The 21,207-nt window shown below is 44.7% G+C and overlaps 1 protein-coding gene across 1 annotated transcript; it reads left to right on the top strand.

The window, feature by feature from the left end:
• The first annotated feature begins 12,830 nt into the window (after nucleotides 1-12,830).
• On the top strand, nucleotides 12,831-20,988 carry VGLL1 (vestigial like family member 1). Its single transcript, XM_036739905.1, has 4 exons — nucleotides 12,831-13,056; nucleotides 17,298-17,717; nucleotides 19,716-19,775; nucleotides 20,912-20,988. Exons 1-4 carry the CDS (start codon nucleotides 12,831-12,833, stop codon nucleotides 20,986-20,988), a joined length of 783 nt encoding a protein of 260 aa, XP_036595800.1.
• The last annotated feature ends 219 nt before the right edge of the window (nucleotides 20,989-21,207 follow it).

Genomic DNA, 21,207 nt, shown 5'->3' with positions numbered 1-21,207 from the left:
CTTGCGCTCTAAGCCTAGATGTTTCTCAAGTCTCTGTCATGGGCCTTCTCTCTGGAGAGAATCTCATCTGTTTCCATGGGTTCAATGACCTCTGTGCAGATAACACCCCCATCTGGATAGTCAATCTTCATCTCTCCTGAAATTCAGTCTAGCACTGCCATCAACTCACTGGACAGCTCCACTCAAATGTCCTATCAGCATCCTAACCCCTTAATGGATCTAAGACGGAAATCATCCTCTTTTCTCTTAAATCTGCTCTTCCAAACTTTCCTGTTTTTCCTTTGGGCCCCATTATCCTTCCAGTTGTCTATACTCGCAACTTCAGTACTAGACCTCTTATGTAACAACCTCTCCGGACCAAGAGTTCTTAACCTGGGATCTGTGAATTTGTTTTTTTAAAAATATTTTTGATAACCGTATTTGAACATAACTGGTCTCCTTTGTAATCCTCTGTATTTTATTTTGTGTATTTAAAACATTACTCTGAGAAAGGGTCCATCAGTTTCCCTAGTTTGTCAAAGGGGCAGGACACAGAAAAGGTTAAAGACCCCAGACCTAGATGCCTTCCTTCCTGTCCAATCAGCTGCCAAGTCCTGTAATCTACATCTCTGGCATCTGTCCCCTTTTCTCCATTTAAATAGCTACCATATTGGTTCAGGTGCTCATCTATCTACTCTTGATTGAACTCTTGAAATAGCCCTACTGGTCCCCCTGCTTCTAGCCTCCCTCTAATCCATCTATCACATAGCTGCCAAAATAATCCTCCTAGGAGCACAGATCTGACCTTGTTACTCCCCTACTCAACAAGCTTCCGTGGTTCCCTATTGCTTCTAGAGAATACAAACTCATCCCAGCCCTGAAAGCCTGCATTTAACATTCTATGACCCTGCTTGGAGCATTCACACAAGCTAGCCTCTATAACTAGGATGTATTCCCTCTTCATCTCCACTTCTTTAATATTATTTTAAATTCTGAATTTCACAGACATGCCTAAAAGTAAGCATTTCTATTTATACAATAGAACAAAAAGAGAATTATGTGAAACCATAAATTCCTGTTATATACAGCTTGCTTTTTAAAAAATATATAATAAATTCAGCATGTTACTTTGGAGGGGAATTTTATTTTTTAATTAATTAATTTTTAGTTTTCAGCATTCATTTCCATAAGATTTTGAGTTCTAAATTTCCTCCCCTCCTTCTCCTCCCCCCCTCCAAGATGGGTGCAATCTGATATAGGCTCTACATATAATTCAAATTAAACATATTTTCACATTAGTCATGTTGTAAAGAAGAATTAGAACCAATGGGAGGAACTGTGAGAAAGAAGAAACAAACCAAAAAAGAGCAAATGGTATGCTTCCATCTGCATTCAGACTCCAAAGTTCTTTTTCTGGATGTGGATGGCATTTTCCATCATGAGTCTTTTGGAATTGTCTTTGATCCTTGCGTTGCTGAGAAGAGCCAAGTCTATCAAAGTTAGTCATCACACAGTGTTGCTGTTACTATAGCATATTACTTTCAAAGCTGTCCTGCTTGTCTGTTTCCTTCTGAACTGTTCTGTGAATCTTTAAAGATGCTTGGATGACTCTCTTTTCTTCTTTTCTGGCAGCATTTTTGCTGGTTCCAATCTCCCCACCTCCCGATGGGGAAAAACAAAGGAAAACACAATCTTTGTAACAAATAAGCATAATTAAGTAAAACAAATGCATGCGTTTGCCTCGTCCAAAAATACATGTCCCATTCTGCCTCTTGAGTTCATCACCCCACTGTAAGGAGATGGGTTACATGCTTCATTATGAGTCCTCTGGAATCCTGGTTGATCATTGCATTGATCAGAGTTTTAAAATCTTTTAAAGTTATTTGGCTTTACAATGTTATCACTGTATACATTGTTCTCCTGGTTCTTCTCACTTTGCATCAGTTCGTACAAGTCTTCCCAGGTTTCTCTAAAACTACCTGTCCCTGTAGTCACTTCTTATGGGGTAGTCAATAAACATTTTTTAAACACTACATGCCAGGCACTGTGCCAAGCACTAAGGATACAAAAAAAGGTAAAAGATAGTCTCTGCTCTCCAGGAGCTCATAATCCAAGACAACATACAAACAACTAGGGACAAACAAGCTATATACAGGATAAATTGGAAATAATTGGCAGAGGAAAGGCAATTCATTCAATTCACGGAGTGCAATTCATCTCTATGTTGTAGGGCTCTAAGCCCCTTAAAGACTCAGCTCTAGTGTCACGACCTCCAAGAATCCTTCCCTGATCCCTTAGCTCCAAGTTGGCCATGCTCTTTCTTCTCATGTATTTCCTTATCTCCATCCGTATTATATCCCTCCAGCATATACAAGTTCCTGTTTCATTTCTGTCTTTGAAAGTATCTTGCACTTTGCCCTGAATGTGGCCAGCATTTAATAAATGTTATCATTATACTAGTTCCTCTCTTTGCAGGCAAAGTCAGGTAATGAGATCAGCAGACAGAGGGTGCTGGCAGTGGAAAAACTGATAGGTGAAATCAATGAATTGAACCCTGAGTCAAACCAGTGGAAGAAAGATAGGTGAAGGGAGTATAGTCCCCTCATTCCAAGAGATCAAAACCAGTTGAGAGTTTAGAAAGTAGAACCCATGACAAAAGACTAAAGGAGTTAGACAGGTTTTGTGTAGAAGGACTGAAGAGTAGAATTCCTTTAGCTGTATACCGGCTCTTTGTATTCACGAGAAAGGAAGAAGAGAAATAAATTTGAATTGTTGGGAAGAGGCTTTTGAGATAGATGCCAAGAGCTTTTAACATCTAACACCATTGTTAAGCATTTGAGTGGCATTTCCTTGTCTCTCTAATGCACTTATCCTATATTATTGTTTATTATAGCTAGCTGTAGTTGTCCTATCCTCCTCTAAGACTGTAAGCTACATGAGAGCAGGGGGTATGTCATCCCTAAGAGAGAACTGAGGAGTCAGAAGATTGGAGGTCACAGTGTGGATGAAGAGTTGGATTTTTTTAAGAGAAGGCAGAGGGAGAAGGAAAAAGTCAATAGATTTTGGTCTGATAAGGGGATTTTGGAATTCTTGAACATAGAGGTGATACATTTGTAGGTGGTGGCAAGATCAAGGGTATGACTGTCTTTGTGTGTGGTTGAGGAGGGATAGAGGAGTACGTCATGGGAAGTGTGTAGGCTGAAGAATTGAGTAGAGTGTTTGAGGGAGAATCAGTACACACACACACACACACACATCGAAGTTCCCTCGTTGGGGAGGGAAGACAAATTGTGATCCATGCACCAAACTCATTGAGGAAGGAAAGAGAGTGACCTGGGGTCAGTAGATAACAGCTACCAGGATTTTGATTGGATGGTAGATAGGAATCGCATGAATATCAAAGGAGAAGAGGATACTGAGTGATAGAGGGAGAGGGAGAACCTGGAAGTGGCAAGGGTAAGCAGGGAGCATTCTAACTCTCCCTCCTCAGCCAGTGGAGAGAATGAGTGAAAGTGTAGCCAGTACAGAAAAGGGTGGCCAAGGAGGCCATATTATCAAAGGTGAGCAGTAAGGGCTAGTAGATGGAAGGAGTGAGAAAGGAAAAGATTTAGAATGAAGGGGAGTTTGTTGCCTATGGAATAGACCTTCCATAAGGCAAAATGTAAGGGCTGGGTGGTGTTTGCCTGAAACTTTGGGGTGGGATGGTTTTAAGGGGGATGGGAATAAGGAATCAGGTATGGTAGGGAGAGATGGAGTTTGGATGACGACTTACAAGGGTTCAAATCACTGGAATGTGATGGGTATGACCAGGTGTGATAATGTTCATCATTGACTGGAGGGCGCCATTCCTCTTCTTAAAGGGGGTTGGAGATAGGGCTGGAAGCAAGTGTAGTCTAACATGGGAGGCACAGAGTCAGATGCTAAGTCCTGTTTCACTACTCCTCTTCCCTCCGAAGGGTGGAGCTTAGGCAGGAAAGGGCACAGCAGGGGGTGGAAGTTGAACCTGCGTAGCAAAAGAAAAAAGTCCTATTTTTCACCAACGAGGTGGTACCTTCCTTCAAGGTACAGGCACAGCAAGAGAAGCAAGGCCTAAAGTCAAAGGAAGTTTGCTCCTCTTTGCAATGGAGGTTCTCCACATCTCAGTTGGGAGATCAAGTTGGATGCAGGAGGTAGAATTTTGTCTCATGCTGGCACAGATGGAAGTGTTTGCTTTGGGCAGATGGAAAATGCCAAGCTCGGCCCCTTGGTGCCTCCCTCAGTGAAGCCTAGGGCTCCTGGTACATCTTAGTAGGCACTTAAGGTCTGTAAATTCAACCATTTCATTTGATATTTCTGGATCATAGTATCAAGGGTCTAGAGATAGAAGAGACCTCAGAAGCCATCTAATCCAACCTTCTCATTTTACAAACGAGGAAACTGAGGCCCAGAGGGGAAGTGCCTTGCCCATTATCACCCAGGTAGTAAATGGCAGAACTGGGGTTCAACCCAAGTCCTCTGACTTTGATACAACCTAGGTCCTAGATGGTCTATGTGAAGTTCTTACTGGAGCCAGTATAGTCTTAATGTAAGATAATGAATGGACTGTGTGTCTGAAGATTTGCCTGGCTAAGTCTGGAAAGAATCACTGCCATAGTAATCACATAAGATGGTGAATATCTCAGCCACAGCAACTCTGTTATAGAGGAGTTGCAATCTATGTTGGTGGAGGGTATGTATGTCCACACTGATCAATTCAATTAAAAAAGCATTGATCACACACTGTATTTAGGCACTGGAGATAAAGCTCAATCAGCAAACATTTATTAATCTCCTGTTAGGAGCGATGTCCTCTGCTGGGCACTGAGGGATACTAAGACCCTACCCTCAAGGAGCTTACCGTGGATTTTTGAAGTACAGTAGAGACAAAGGGCAGATTTTTAGTTTCCATTCTTAACAACAAAATACACCCAGGCAGGTTTGTTCTGGTTTCTTTTAAAATGCCATTTCATTCAAGAGTGCTGCATTGGAAGTCAGGTGATCTGGTCCTGCCATTAACTTGCTTTGTGACCTCGGGCAAATCACTCTCTCTATCCTTACTCTCCGTGTAAGGCACATTTTTGTCATTCACTTCAGTTGAGCAAACATTAAGTGCCTGCTATAGGAAATGTACTGACTAACAAATAGCTCCAACAACTCAGGCTACCCAGCAATAGAATGGGCTGTCTGCCTGAAGACTGAGTGCTCTCCCAAAGTGGAATGGTCTACTTCCAGAGTTCAGGTGTTCCCCATCCCTGGAGGTTTCCAGATGGAAACCAGATGAGCATTTGTCAGGGATATTATAGAAGGGAAACCTGTGTTGGTGGAGTTTGTATTAGGGGAATTTTGAGGTTGCATCAGACTCTGGGGCCCTGAGGGAATCACTGAATCTAATTTTCCTTTTGTAAAATGAAGGAATTTGCAGTACTGAATATTTAGAGAGTGTCTATTCCAGTATCCCTATTTACAAAGGGGGAAACTGAGGCCCAAGGCAGGGAAGTGATTTGGCCAACATCTCATAGGTAGTAAGTTTCCAACCGAGGTCCCTTCACTTCAGATTTAGGGCTCTGGATGAGGGGATTTCTGAAATTCCTGTTAGCGCTGGTATTCAAGTATTCCTAATACTTCATTCTGCTCCTGGGGCACTCTAAAGGAAAGGACCTAGCCTGAAAGCTCCTAGACTGCATGCAGTATTTAGCAAGCTCAGTACAGCAGGCACTAGTCAGTAAACATTTACAAACTGAAGGTAATGGGCTAGAGAATCAAAGAGAAGTTGGACCAAGAACGTGGACAAAGTCATTACCTTTACCAGCCTTAGGCTCTACATGGCCGCAGAGGGCAAAGAGGACAAGCATCTATTCACGCTGACTGCCTTCGTGGTTGCTGCCAGTCGCCCAAATTGGTTCTATGGCATTTGACATCGATCATGAAAACAATGCAGAGCCCAGCAATGCTGCAGCATAGCATAGCCTGCCATTGGCATGACTCCATCTGAACAAAAAGTGTCTGTCTGCTTATCAGTTTAAGAAGACGGAAATGATCTGCATTTGGATTTCAGTGGTATTGGGTTCTGTGTACCAGAGGGGGAATGGAGGCAAACTGACAGCCTTCATTTCCCCTCGCTAGCAAAGAGAATAATTTTGTAAGTAAAATTCTCAAGGTAAACTGCTAAATCAGTCTTTCCAAAAAGACTTTCCAGAAAGCTCTCCCTAGGCCATTTAAAATGGGTTTTTCCTATTGTGCCACATTGATGGATGGGGCCTTAGTTGTTTGTTGAGCAAAGACCAACTGCATTAACTCTACAGTGGTTTGCTGTATCTAGGATGGGAGTAGCCAAAGAATCAAGACGAAACCGAGATTCCAAATAATAGACTGCATTTGAAAAGCTTTCAATATTTGGAAAAGTAATTGGGAACGAAGTTGGGAACTGGTAGTTGCTTATTTTTTGGAGTTGGCAAGAAGTCTCATGCCAGTGAAATCAAAAAACACATGACTACCTGGAAAGGACCTTAAGAGATCATATAACCACCAACTCCCTTACTTTTCAGGTAGAGACTGAGGCCCATGGCAGCTAGGTGGTGCAGTGGACAGAATGCCTGGCCTAGAGTCAGGAAGACCTGTGTTCAAATGTGACCTCAGACACTTCCTAGCTGTGTGACCTTGAGCAAGTCAACTTAACCTCTGTCTGCCTCAGTTTCGTCATCTGTAAAATGGAGATCATAATAGCGCCTACTTTGTGGCGTTGTGAGGATCAACTCAGATAGTAATTGTAAAAAGCACTAAGTACAGTGCCTGGGATATAGTAGACACTTAAAGATAAATGTTTGTTTGTTCTCTTCCCCTTTCAAAGTGTCAGAACCAAGATTTCAATCCTGGTTGACTGCGCCCAAATCTAATAAATATTCTTTTCACTGTAGCCTATGTTTGTTTTTCAAATTAAAAGTCAAGTAAAAACAGTTTTGTTTGGGGATTTAAGAATTTTACATTTCTTGAGATAATCAAGACACCCTAGGTTTTGCAAAATTAGGTGAGGTAATCCTTGCTCTAAATACCCTTGTTAGAGGTACAAAGAGATTATGTTTTGCTCCAGGGCAGAAAGTAAGTGCATAGCAAAGCCAAGAATCCTAAGGCTGTTGGCTTGCACATTTGTCTTCCCAGGGTGAGGAATGAGGAGGTGTCATTGAATCTGATTTGGAAGAGATTTCAGAGGTCATCTAATAGAAGCCCTGCCAAATGCAGGAATTCCTTAATAACAGCTCACCACACTGAGAGGTCAGTGGTGAGAGTGTCATTAGGTGATTTGCCCCCAAAGTTTCCTGATTCCAGGCCCAGCAGGCTATCTACATGTGGTGATACTTGCCTCCTAAAAGATCCCCAAACACTAGTCCTGCCTTTGCTCAACTGCCTCCAGTGAAAGGGAAGTCTCTACCTCACTAGGCTGCCCATTACATTTTTCGGACAATTCTAATAACTCATGTATATAAGGAACTTTAAGGTTTGCAAAGTGCTTTGCATAAGCTCTTTTTGTGGTGACAAAGAATTAGAAACTGAGGGGCTACCCATCCTTGGGAATGGCTGAACAAGGCATGGTATAAGAATGTGATGGAATACTATTGTACCAGAAGAAATGATGTTGGAGATGGTTTCAGAGAAACCTGGGAAGACTTATATGAGGTGATGCGGAGTGAAGTGAGCAGAACTGGGAGAAAAATTTATGCAATCACAACAGTATAGTCAAGACAAATAACTTTCAGAGGCTTTGGAACTTTGATCTCAATGGAACCAACCACAGTTCTAGAGGATTCATGATGAAACCGGCTACCCACCTCTAGACAGAAAGATGATGGACTGGAATGCAGATTGAGACATATTTGGGGGGGGCAGGGCATGGCCAAGGAGGGAATTTGTTTTGTTTGACTATGTGTGTTCATAACAAGCTTTGTTTTTCTGGCTTTCTTAGTGGGGAACAGGGGCAGTAGTGATGATAACGATGGAGTGGTGGGGAAAGATGAGAGAACTTGGACCTGAAAATAAAATAAAATTGATTTTTTTTTAAAAAGTGCTATCAGTACATTGTCTCATTTAAGCCTCCCAACAACCCTGTGAAGTAAGTTCCCTGGGAAGTTAAGTGACTTAGTCATGCTTATCCAGCCAATTGGGGTTTGAACCCAGGCCTTCCTGACTCCAAGTCTAGCCTTGTACTCACTAGGCCATTCTGCTTCCTTGTACTTCTTTAGTCCTATTTCCGCCTAATACTGTTACATGGCATCGTTTCAGATATTCAAAAGCAGCTCTCGTGTCCTTCCCACCACCTACCCCCCACCCCAAATCTTCTTTTCTCTAAACTAGATATCCCATTTCTTTAACCCTCAAAGGATGTGGTTTTGAGTCCACCATTTTGGAGGCCCTCTTCTCAACACGCTCTAGCTTTTTAATAACTTCCCAGAACTTAACTGGACCGAATTAAATTGTGGAAATGACAATTCAGAAAATCCAAATGCTGCAAAGGCTCTAAGAGGGACCTTGTCCAACTTCCCAGCAAATGCAGAAATTTCATCTATATCATCCAGGGCAAATGTCTATCAGGAACTCACTGGTTGGTTCTTCCATCCTTCACCCTTGGAACCTCTGGTGAGATGCGATTCAAAGGAACATCTGTTTTGACCTAAATCAACGAAGTGCTCAGTTTAGATTCTGTTTACCCCGTATACTCTTTCAAATCAAACAATGTCTCCTCATTGAATATGAGATATCATAAACTGGTTAAAAAACAGAAAACCCCACTTTCCTCATTCCCGAAAGCTCTTAACCCGGTTGACTCGTCGGGGTACATTTTATGCATTCTTGCTAGCTGGTTTACAGGAAACGCCTTGTTCAGCCCCAGCTAGAGGGGTAGAAAGCCGGCAAGGGGAGTCTGTACAAAACTCACTGTTGCCCGCCTCAGCCGGCGCTGCAGCTTTCCCACACCAACTCAAGGATTGCTAGATGCCGCTGCATGCTTTCCCATCCCCAAGGATCTTGTTGCAGCAGCGAATTAAGGTAGGAGAATCTGGGCCCTGGCCATGGGGAGGGAGCTTTTGACCGCACAGCTGCCCACCATATGGTCCCCTGTCAGAGTGACAATGGCCAGAAAAGGCAGTTCATGATATTGTATGGTCGATTAATGACCCAGCTGGGGCTATATGGGGCTTCCCTTCCAAGGAACACTCAGGTCTTTACAGATAAACATTGCAGAAAACCAATCATGTGCAAACACACACATTATCCGAGTTGGATGGACCTCAGGACCATCTGGTCCAACCAGTACCTGAACAAAAATCCCCTCCACAAACACAGCTTCAGAAATGGTCTCTCTCCGAGGTCCCTTCCAATTCAAACAAATGTAAAGCCAACCTCCACATTTGACAGAAGGAAAAAACCAAAGCTCAGAGTGATAAAGCAGTTTGCTTGAGGTCACTCAGATCCATGATGCCTGAGCTGGGACTTAAACCCTGGCATGCTGCCTGACTCCAAGTCAAGTGTGGTCTTAATGATGGCCAAGTAATGAATCTGTCACAGAATGGGTTTAAAGTTCAAAAGGTCTACCAAGTTGGTTGAATAAGTTAGACAAATACTTTGAGCGGAGTCTTCTAAGTGGCATATTAAGTGAGTTGTGAATTTTATGATCAGTGTGTTTATTGTGAGTACCTCATAAACACTGGCTGGTTCATTTAACCAGTATTAATTCATCAAAAATTGAGTCCCTACAAATACAAGGCCACGTGCTCTGTCTAGTGTTATCTTTATGATTCATTCAACAAACATTTAGCAAGCACTTACTGTATGTAGAGCAGTGTGCCACATACTGCGAGGGATACAAAATTTTGAAAAGATATAGACACTGCCCTCATGCAGCTCGTGGGTTCTACAGAAGGAATTTGATGTTGGGAATAGACTTCTGTTACAAATCATGCGTCTGACCAAAAATATCTTGGAGGTGGAAAGTGGGGGTGGGTTACCTCCAGGAGATGTGCTTCAGTCTTCTGATGGTTCTTGGTTGGAGTTTGATTTGCTAGGGTTGGAAGGGCCCTCAGATTTCTTCCTACATCACTCCCCAGTTTTGTCTCTCTTTCCTGTTCTAGACTTGACCCTTCCTTTTCACTGATCCATCCCTAAATAATCAGCCCATAGAGACTTCATTGCATAGGAGAAAATCATGGAATGTTACAGCTGAAAGAGAGCTTCAAAGTCATCTTGTCTACCCTGTTCATTTTCGTGAAGATCAAATAGAAAGAGGGGAAATGCCTCATCCGAGGGCACTTGGCTAATGAATAGCAGAGTCCAGAACTGACTCCACATATTCTCCCTTTACCACAGTGCCTCCCCCGTGGTATGAAGAGATCCAGCTATAAATGACCATAAGGCATTCTCTACTTTCTATCCTTTTAAAATCAGTCTGGTATAGATTCTCTCCTCAGAGATCCACTCTCAAGGTAACATTTCTAGGATAATGAGAACTAGTGACTGATATCCATGCATGGCTGTATGTATATCATCTCTCCTAGGGTCATTTGACTCAGTATCCAGGGCAGGGCTTGTTTTTGCCTTTCTTTTAGACCTTGTGAGGCTTTGTTTTCCAAACCTTCCAAAGTGTTTGCTTTGTGGGCTATGGTGACCCATCTCTCCTAGAGGACCTCTCACTTAGCCAAGGACTGAGCCCATAAACTCACGCCCTGAGGGAAAGGAGATGCTAATGCCTTTGCCATCTCTAACTGTGCACCTTGGTCTTTGTGCCTGGAAATAGTGCCCTGGCATCCAGCAGACTTGGGAGAGAGGTGGCAGTAGTCCCGTGTTGATGTGATTAATAATTATTTGTGTTTCAGTTACAGACCTCAAGGGAACAAGCCTTAGAAGCACTGAGGATATTCAAGCAAATAAGGTAAGCTGGCTCCTCAGGGGTAAAAATTCTGAGAATTCATTTCAGTTCAACAACTGTTAGGCCTTCATTCTGGGCCTGGCCCTGTGCTAACCACTGGGAATTCAAAGACTAGAGCCAAACAGTCCCTGCCCTCAAGGAGCTTACTTGTAGGATACAACATGTAAGGGTGAATACATACATACAATACATACATACACTGCAGAAGAGAGAGCATTTTTTTTAAATCTGCTTATTGTTCAGAAGGCCCCTTATCTTTTTAGGGCCTTGAAAATCCTAAGCTATGTTAGTTTTAAGGTTTTTACCTGAGAGGCTAGGAGGATGACTCATTTCATGGGTTTCCATTGCTAGGTATGGTAAAAGATGACTGGATGTGGAGTCCCATCTAGTACCATCTCTGCCAAGTGGTACCTGTATGTGACCTGAGGCAAATGCCTTCCTCTCTCTAAGCCCTAGGTGCCTCCTTAGTAAAATGAAGGAGTTGGAGGCAAAAGTTCTTTAAGGTCCTGCCCAATGAGTCCCTAGATCCTAGGGTGTGGTGAGGAGGGTGGGATCCAAGGTGGAGTCTAAGAAAGCAGCCTATTTTGGTCTCCACCAAGAATAGCTGTGTGGAAAGCATAGCTTATCTTGGAAACCAAAATCATCCAATACCATCTTGCTTGATTATCCACAGAATCTCCAGAAGACTTTTGCTTGGCTCCAGCTGTATTGTACTCTGCCTCTGCTGTTCATCCATTCTGGTCCCAAACGTTTGGTTTGGAGAAAGATGCTTCTCCAGAAGACCCATTGCTCCTGGTAGATGCCCGTTGTTTTGATGTTTCTGAATTGTGTGGCACTACATTACTTGGCCTCCTGTGCCAAATAAACGCCTTTCCTGCCTAGGGACAACCTAGTTGATTTCTACTCCTTTGTAAGGCATCACTTTGTTTTCCTCTGTCATGGTTGGTCAAAGTCTACAGATTCAGTTCCTTTCACTGGATAGATTTTCATCAGAGCCATTACTAAGAATTCTAGCAAACTTGCTGGTGGGGCTGGGGTGGGGAGCTAGGAGGAGGGGAAGGGTGGGGAGGAGACCTGGAGATAGAAAGATTTTAGACCTTGAGACACAAGGTCCCAGGGAGGGAAAGACCCAGGGAAATGGCCCAAGGGAGGGTGGGGACCCAAGGATTGGGAATCTAGACCCTAGGACAACTCCCTTCTCTGCCCCGCCCCCCAGGTAGATTGGGACAATGCTGCCGGAGAGGCTGTCAGTAGAGGGAAAAGAGCAGTGCTAGGCTGGGGAAAGCTCGCCTAAAGAGAGAAAGAAGACCTTGGGGTCTCACTTATAGCCTGCACAACTGAACATCCTCCAGAGAGTCCAGCCCAAGATTCCATAGTGCAAGCTACTACCTCTTCTAGCAACCCCAGGAAGGGGTAGAGAGGGAGGTGGCAGGTGGTGAGTATAGCAGTGGGAAAGGCAGGAATGCCACAGTGCTAGAACCGTGGCAGCACCCAGAGTCCAGGGAGGGAGCAGAGGCACATTCACTGCATGGCTCAGGGTCAATGGGCCAATGGACCTCTGCAGGGAAGAAGCGAACCCCTAAGATGTCAGTGCCCTGGCAAGAGCTCCTGTTTCCCTACCCTAGTTTTGGCTCTGCCTTTCATTCCTGTACCGGTCATCCTGTCACCATCTTCCTGGTGGCCCAGATCAGTACCTTTCTCCTCACCAGGTCTAGCAGCTCATTCCCCAAAGCTGATTCACACTAGGAGCCAGGGTGAGTTATTAGCACACTGACTTAGCTAAAGAGGGGCTCCCTAAGTGGATAATAGACTTGTAAATAAATCTGCTTCCAGCTTCTACACTGAGCTATCTGTTCATTCTACCATAATCAAATAGAAAACTGGTTCTTGACATTTTCAATTTTGTTCCTAGGCATTGGTGATGTCAGCCAAGATGGATGAAATGAAGAAAAGTTCCCTGCGGCTGACCAGGGACAAACAACAGCCTATAAAGACTGAGTGGAGCTCCCGATATGTCCTCTTCACTTACTTCCAAGGGGACATTAACAGCGTAGTTGATGAACACTTTTCTAGAGCCTTGAGTAATGCCAAAAAGCCCAACGAGCTGAGCACCCAAGACAGGAGTGAGGCCGCTAGCCCCGATAGTGGTGAGTGTGTCTATGGGTCTGTGGGGCTGGGTGAGTAGGGGTGCTCCAATATGGGATTATTGCCAGTGGTTCTCCGAGCTCTCCAGATTTCACAGCTGGCCCTTGTGCCCACTGTACCTCACTGCCTTTCTCCAAGGGCTCCTATTGACTTCTAATCCAGTTCTGGACTTGGGGTTTAGAGTTGGACAAGGTGAGATTCCTCCAGGGAGGTGACTAGTGCATGGCTCCTTTTCCAACATACCACCCATACAACTGCTATTCTTCTGCTAAGAATTTTCCAGTTATTTCCTGAGAGCAAGTAGCTTGAGAGGCACAGTAGATAGAAAGCTTGTTTTAGACTTGGAAAGATCTATGCCCAAGTCCCACTGTTGACTGGCTCCATTACCTTGGGCAAGTCACTGAACCTGTCAATGCTTGAAACTATTTTTAAGACTATAGATTTCAGAGTAGTGGCACAGGTGGGTAGAGTCCTGTTTCTGGGTCAGAAAGACTTGAATTCAAATTTAGCCCGAGACGCATACTAGCTGTGTGTCCCAGGGCAAGTCACTTAATCTGTGCCTCAGTTTCCCTTATTGGTAAAATGGAAACAGTAACAGCACCTACCTCTAAGGGTGCCTGTGAGGACCAAATGAGATATTTGTAAAGTCCTTGGCAAACCTTAAAGCATTATATAAATGCTTGCTATTATGGCTGGTATCATTTGCATTAGTAGAGAGAATTTCACTATCGTTGGCTCCCTATGCCAGAGGTGTCAAACGTGTAGCCCTCGACACTTCCAAGTGCTACCACAACCAGACGAAAATATAATTGAGAAATATTTACCAAAATAGACAAAAATACAATATGTGAATGTAGATAATGTTAATATTACCTGAAGGTAGCCCGCAATGATCCTTCCATAGAGTTTAGTGGCCCTTGTTTCTATTTGGGTTGGACACCACTGCCCTTATACCAGTGAAATTATCAGTGGTGAAAAAACCAAGAAGCTCTTGGTCTAGTCTTCTGTGTGATGTAAATATACAAAAGGTTCTAAAATAGACAGCAGCTACCACAAAAGGATGAAGGAAAAAGGGAAGAGTCAGGAAGACCTGAGTTCAAAATCTGGCCTCAGTGTGACTCTGGGCAAGTCAACTTCTGTCTGCCTCAGTTTCCTCAGCTGTAAAATGGGGATCGTAATGGCACCTCCCTCCCAGGGTTGTTGTGATGATCTATTTGTAAAATGCTTAGTACAGTGCCTTAGCACCTAGTAGTCACTATATAAATGCTTATTCTCTTTCTTTCCTTCATACCATGTGCCAAGCACTGTGCCTAGCACTTTACAATTAGGATCTCATTTGATCCTCACAGAAATCTTGTAAGGTACTGTACCACTGGCTGCCCCAGTACTTTGAGCTTTGGTTCACCTGAGCTGTAGTTTGTCATTAAGATACAAGGTTTGATACAAATGTGAGATGAGCCATCAGACTGGGAAGAAGGGAGACCCAAGGTATTAAGGGCCACGGAATGGTTTGTGTTTGAGCTATAGGATCCAAGAAGCAGGGTAGTGTTGACGTGGTGTAGGCCCTGTATGTATGCCCTCCAAGTATGTTGTACTTGGAGTCCCAAGACCTGTGTGACCTTGGGCCAATCATTCAAACTCTATTGACATCAACTTCCTTATCTGTAAAATGAGAGGGTTGGGCCAGAATCGAGCCTCTCCAACTGGCCCTTTTGGCCTGCTTTGCCTCCCCCCTCCCCAAATATATTAGGCGGCCCTTTGTTCAAATGCGAGGCAATAGGCAATGTGGTCGGCACAGTAGCTTGGTGCGGTGCCTGGCACATAGTAAGTTTTTAATGAATGCCTTTTCTCTCCTCCATCCATTCATTCAAGCTTTTAATTTATTCACATCCTGCCTCCAGCACTTACTATCTCTGCAGCCATCATCAAGGCATTTAATCTCTCTGAGCTTCTGTTTCTTCTGTAAAATGGAGAGAGGAATACTTAAAGAAATGTAAGTTCAGAATATGCAATCAGATGAATAGGTCTTTGGGAAGAGCCAAGCTGAAGAGAATAGAGAAGCAGCTGCATATGGTAGGTAGAAAGAAGGCAGGCCCTGAATGTAGAGAGGGCTCTTCTGCTGTGAGGCCAGATGCTCCAGTTCCTATTCCCCTCGGAACCTCAGAACAATATCTGAGGTCCCTTCCAGCTCTGAAACTACTGTCCTCTATTATCTCTGAACCTCTAAACTAGGGATTTGGGACCTATTTTTGCATCATGATCCCTCCTGGAAATCTGGAAAAGCCTATAAATCCCTTCTCAATCATGTTTTTCTTTCTTCCCTCCTTCCTTCCTTCCTTCCTTCCTCTTTCTTTCTCTCTCTCTTCCTCTCTCTCTCTTTCTTTCTTTCTTTCCTTCCTTCCTTCCTTAGCAGTTGGGGTTAAGTGACTTGCCCAGGGTCACACAGCTAGTAAGTGTCTGAGGCTGAATTTGAACTCAGGTCCTCCTAACTCCAGGGCTGATGCTCTATCCACTGTGCCACCTAGTTGTCCCAAGAATCATGTATTTCAAAACATAAAATAAAATGGATTGCCAAGGAAACTAATTATACAGAAATATGATTACCAAAATACACATTAAAAAAAAAACAAGTTCTGGGACTCTGGGTTCAGAACCCCTACCACATGAGATTGTGTATGAGAAATGCCAGATGAGTAGTATAGAGGGGAAAAAGAGAGATCACTGGAAGTAGAGTGGCCCGGAAGCCTGTGTGGAGGAGATGGGATACCATCCCATGTGCTCTGATTTAATGCAAGACAGGCACGGAAACCTGGTCCCACCTTCCAAAGCTGGGGGTTTTATTAGCTGTTCCTAGGATATCAGAGCTGGAAGGGGCCTTCTGGATCTGCTTAGTCCACCTTCCTCATCTTTTTTTTTTTTTTTTTTGCTTTTTGGCAGGGCAATCGGGGTTAAGTGACTTGCCCAAGGTCACACAGCTAGTACATGTGTCAAGTGTCTGAGGCCGGATTTGAACTCAGGTCCTCCTGACTCCAGGGCTGGTGCTCTACTCACTGCGCCACCTAGCTGCCCCTAGCCTCCTCATCTTAGAGAGAAGGCGATTGTGGCCCAGGGAAAGTGACTTGCCCAAGGTCACACAGAGGTTCAAGTCCAAGCCCCTAACTCTAAATTCCCAAGCAAGTGCTCTGACATGGGCTCATCCCAAAAATCTTCCAGAAGCACCTGTTGACATGGGGCACTGTACTAATGCTGTCCAAAGGGACCTCCACTGTAGCTTATGATCAAAGCCATCCCTTAACGAAAGCAACATGGCAACTCTGGCTCCTGGGTTAGCCTGTGGGCCAAGCTTACTGCTTTGTAATTGTTCTTATTTGAACTTCAATGCTAGGTCTTGTCATCATTGAAAAGCATGCCTGGCTTTGGCACTGCCCAAGAGTAACAAAACTTTCGAGCTTGGAGGGACCTTAGCAGTCTAGTTCAACAACATTTTCGTTTTGTAGAAGAGAAAGTTGAAACCCAGACATTCAATAACACCTTATCTGCATAGCTGCTTTTTAGTGTCTTATCTCATTTGGCCCTCACAATAACCCCATTGGGTAGGTGCTATTATCCTCTATTTTCAGATAAGGAAATTGAGGCTCAAGGGACCTTGAGTAACTTGTCTAAGGGAAGTGGACGAGCCCTGACTAGAACCCAGACCATGAGGCTGGGGCTACTAGTCCTTCACACTCTCCACCCCAGCCCACTGGGCTTGGCTGTGGCAGGGAGGGGCACCCATGTTGTTTGGGGAATGAGGCAGGAGAAAAGGCAGGAGACGCCCAGCCAGCCAAGCCGGTCCAGGTCCCCTTGAGCTTTGGAGGAATCGGATGGATTGCCTCTGGGTCTAAGCCGTTTAGATATAGTGACCTCTTGACTCTTCCTTCTAATTGCCTACACCCACCCTAAAGGCCTCCCAACACACACACACACACACACACACACACACACATACACTGCATGACCTTGATTAAGTCTTTTAACCTCTATGGATCTCACTATCTCTAAAGTAATAAAATAAATTAAACCCTAGTTCACAAAGATAGGAGAGTGATTCCCTGTAGAGACAGTTAGACTGTCAGAGTGGAAACAGACCTTAGACCTCATCCCATCTACCCTCCCCTGCTTTGGGCAACACGAGTGAAGTGCTAAAAACAAGGTTTTTGCTGTTTATCTTGTCTCACAAACCTTATGACACTTTCCTTTCTAGACAACCAATTGCATCCAAATCACTGGAGTTTCAATTCCCACTGGCCCAAGCCACACCCAGAATTATCTCCTGTCAACCATGGCCTAGCCAGCTGTGCTTTGAACATGTCTGTCGCCCAGGACTCATCGCCACTGATGGTCTCAAGCCCCTCTCCGCAGCTTGGACAGCTGTGGCATTTGCCTTCTCCTGTAGCCAGCCCAAGCCTGGCTGAGCCTGGGTACCCTTCTCCCTCCTTCCCTAGTTTCCATCTAATGCCGGGAACCGAGCGGGAGAGGAAATATGGCTCCCTTCTCAATCTCCTACAGCAAGACAGGTGCCTTGTGTACCCCATGCCGCCAGCCAGGAAGCAGGCTAGACATTCTCCCCTTGGCACTGGAGCCCCGAACCTGCTCCCCACTGGGACTCCCAGCCCTGACGGCGGTAAGGAAATGCCCCTATGTCTTTTTGTGTTGAGGAGCCATTCACTGTTTCTCCTTGGCTTAGAAATAGTTAGCATGGGGGATGGAGGAAGGAAGAGATGCCTATCTCTGCTGTCACTCTGGAAGTTTCAGCTGGTCTGGAACTGTAACTAGCATGAGGTGATGGGGGCTTTGCCACGTGTTGCCAAAATGTAGAGGAGCACTGATATCACTTTCAGCCCTTCACCAACCAGGAGCCACTGAGTTTAGCAACTAGTTAGCAAAAGTAATTTGTGAAACTAGAAGCTAGAAGATGGCAGCTTTGATCCCCCATTTCAGCCATACCCCATGGGAGCTCTTTCCCAATTCATCCGGCTCCTTACCCCACTCCACCATGGTGGTCTCTCTAGCAGTGGCCTCACGATGCCCTGTGACCTCTTCTGTGCCACTCCCCTCCCCCCCAAAAATCAGTGAATTAAGAGAATGCCTTGTGCTACTTATACCCTAGTGCAATAATTGCCAAATTATAGTCTTGAGATTTCCCATACACTCTTACCAGTGTGGGCTGGGGAGAAAATAGACCTTTAACAGCTAAGGAATTATTGAGAAGGTCAGCTGGGCTGAACTGGCCAGAAACATTTGCCCCAGTCTATACATTAAGCCTTTCCTCATAACGATGAGCTTGGAGCTGAATGTAACTTGGGAGACAGCCTGGAATAAGTGTAAAGACCAGCCAAGAAGCAGCGATCAGAGGACCAGGTTTCTAGTCCTGACTCTACCTTTAATTATTTGTAGGACCTTGAGCAAAACCTTCCACTGCTCTGGGCCTCAATTTCCTGATCTGTAAAATGAGGAGCTAGACTACATGCTCTATAAGAGGCCGCTCCCCCCACTCGATCCTCTAATATGATGATTCTGTGGCCTTGGGCAAGCCACCCAACTGTTCTGGGCCTCAGTTTTTTGCCCCAGAAAATGATGAGAGTGGTTTAGGTGATTGCCAAGGAAAGTTTCCTCCACCTCTACCATTCCAGTATATTTGGCAAAGCATTCCAAAGTTAATCTTTGTTAAAAATACATAGTGTGACTTTGGGACACATCTACAGAAGGAAACTATGTTCTTGGAAATAAGTTGAACAGCCTTAATGCCAATGCCAGACTTTTAGGTGAAAAATCTGGGGTACAATGCATGGAAATCATCTGAAGGACCTAATTCATAGGCCCCCTAACCACCCTCTTTATATTCCACCCCCTTAGGGGACTCCTCTTTTATTTTTCTCTAGTCCTCTTCGCCCTAATCACTGTTGCCCCTGCCCACAATCCCTTTGTCACTCCCATAAAAATGCACTGGGAAATCCTGGAACATGTTCCTTCTTTTGCTCAAGGTATAGGGAAGACTTGGCCTGAGCTAAGTCTAAGGGGAGGCAGTAGAATGAACATTGAATGTAGAGTCAAAGGACAGGTGCAAATTCCAGCTTTCCCTTTTACTGCCTGTGTAACCTTGGGCAAGTCACTTCCCCCCTGGGCCTCAGTTTCCTCCTCTGCAAAATAACGGGGTTGGACTAGACGGCCTTTGAGGTCCCTTCCAGCTCTTGAGCTGTGAGGCTGGAAATATCGTCCAATTCCTCCCCACCAGTATCCTAAAGGAATTCCTCCCTTCACACAAAGTATTCTAGCAGAAGTGGGAACTACTGTCCAGGGCATCCAGCTGTTACCCAACATCACTGTGGACTGGGGCCTCCTAGCCCAGTGTGAGCCTTCTTGGCACATCTCTTAAGTCGCTAAATTCAAGAAGCCAACAATTGTATCTCTGACTCCAAATGTGTGTGGAGGATGAGAAGCTAGCCATGAGGGTCAGGAACAGAAGCCTCCCCACTTTCAGAGCACTGGCTAAGGGGGAAGGGTGGGTGGCCAAAGCAGCGGGGCTGACCATTCCTGGCAGCTGACCATCACAGTCCAGTGGGGCACTGCACCTCCTCCTCACAGAAGTGCGATTGACAAACCGCCTCTTTTTCTTTCTTAGGGAAGAAATCCGGTTCCTTCCAAAGCTTAGAAAATACCAGCACCAATCTTGCTAACGGAAGTAGGTACCCAAGCTACACTTGCCTGGGATAAATTTCTCGGGAATTCTCAGTGCTGTTAAAAGCAAACAGACAAAAAGGTGAAGCTGTTTCTCCTGCAACTTAGATGATCAGGGGGTTACCTGACATTCCTGAGGACCCCTTCCACTTTCTAGCTTGCACAAATTCCTGTTCCTTCCCCTTCCAGTAGTCACTAACAGACTCTGGTGCAGGAGACAGCCGAATTAGCTCAGTTAGCTGAAGTGAACCAGCCCAAAGCCCCAAGGGGGATGAATGGATCTAAGGGATTAAAATGCTTAGTCCCAGATGTTCTGTCCTTTGCTTTGCTTCAAGGACCACCCACGACTCTGCTGTTGGAACAAATGCCCATTGAGGCTGAACGCCAAAACTATTGGTTACATAAAATTCTAAAATGGAAGGTTCTGAAGCAAGCCCTGTTCTATCTGCATGCAGTAGGATGGAAAGGGCACTGGGTTGGGAGTCAGAGGCCCTGGGTCCGAATCTATTACCTATGTGACCTTGTCCATGTCCCTTTTCACCTCTGAGCCTCAGTTTCTCTCTCTGTAAAATGAAGGGATATAGGACAACTAGGTGGTACAGTGGATAGAGTGCTGGGCCTGAACTCAAAAAGACTCATTTTCCTGAGTTCAAATCTGACCTCAGACACTTACTAGCCATGTGACCCTTGGCAAGTCACTTCACCCTGTTTGCCTCAGTTTCTCTCTCTGTAAAATGAGCTGGAGAAGGACATGGCAAACAGCTCCAGGATCTTTGCCAAGAAAACCCCAAATGGGGTCAAGAAGAGTCAGACATAACTGAAATAACTTAACAACAACAAAAATGAGGGGATAGGGTTAGATGGTCTCTGATATCCCTTACAGTTCTAACATTCTGAGGTCCTGCCAAGAGGCTAATGAATCAGTCAATAAACATTTGCCCCTACTCTCTGCCAGGTGCTAAGTGCTAAATTCCACATGTGCATTGTGACATATCTAAGTGCAGAGAGGCCATAGCTTGCAGGAGTGATCACAAGAGGGTTGGTTTCATCCCAGAAGGCTTCTTGATGGAAACAAGTTTTATGCAAGCGTGACTCAAACTGAGATCTCCACATTTAACATCTCTTTTTGTTTTCTTTTAGACACAGAAACAAATGCTGTTTCTCCAGCCATAGCTGACAGCCTAGGGCATGCCGGTGAAGTTAAAGGACCTAAATGAGAAAATGGACCCTTGTCAGAGGCCCGCGCATACTGCTGTGGGATTTCGGTACATGTGGCTGCTAAGCTGATAGTGAACATCTCCCAGCATTTGCTTGAAGCCAAAGCTGATGCGAATGGTTCTGTCAAAATTGCCAAATGAGCTATTGTTATCATGGTTTTCAGAAGTCCCCCTCCAGGTAGAAGACAAGAGTTGTCCTTTTATCCAGTGGATACTTCA

Source organism: Trichosurus vulpecula, chromosome X (assembly GCF_011100635.1).
Source record: "Trichosurus vulpecula isolate mTriVul1 chromosome X, mTriVul1.pri, whole genome shotgun sequence".
Taxonomy (NCBI): domain Eukaryota; kingdom Metazoa; phylum Chordata; class Mammalia; order Diprotodontia; family Phalangeridae; genus Trichosurus; species Trichosurus vulpecula.
The sequence above is the reverse complement of the archived record's forward strand: the minus strand, read 5'-3'. Positions and strand labels throughout refer to the sequence as shown.

What these genes read in the sequence shown, in the direction of transcription:
- VGLL1 (XM_036739905.1), top strand. Translation starts at nt 12,831, where the DNA reads ATGTCAGCCAAGATGGATGAAATGAAGAAAAGTTCCCTGCGGCTGACC. An exon ending in GACTCCCAGCCCTGACGGCG is followed by an intron (nt 17,718 to 19,715) that starts GTAAGGAAATGC and finishes TTTCTTTCTTAG; the next exon opens with GGAAGAAATCCGGTTCCTTC. An exon ending in CACCAATCTTGCTAACGGAA is followed by an intron (nt 19,776 to 20,911) that starts GTAGGTACCCAA and finishes GTTTTCTTTTAG; the next exon opens with ACACAGAAACAAATGCTGTT.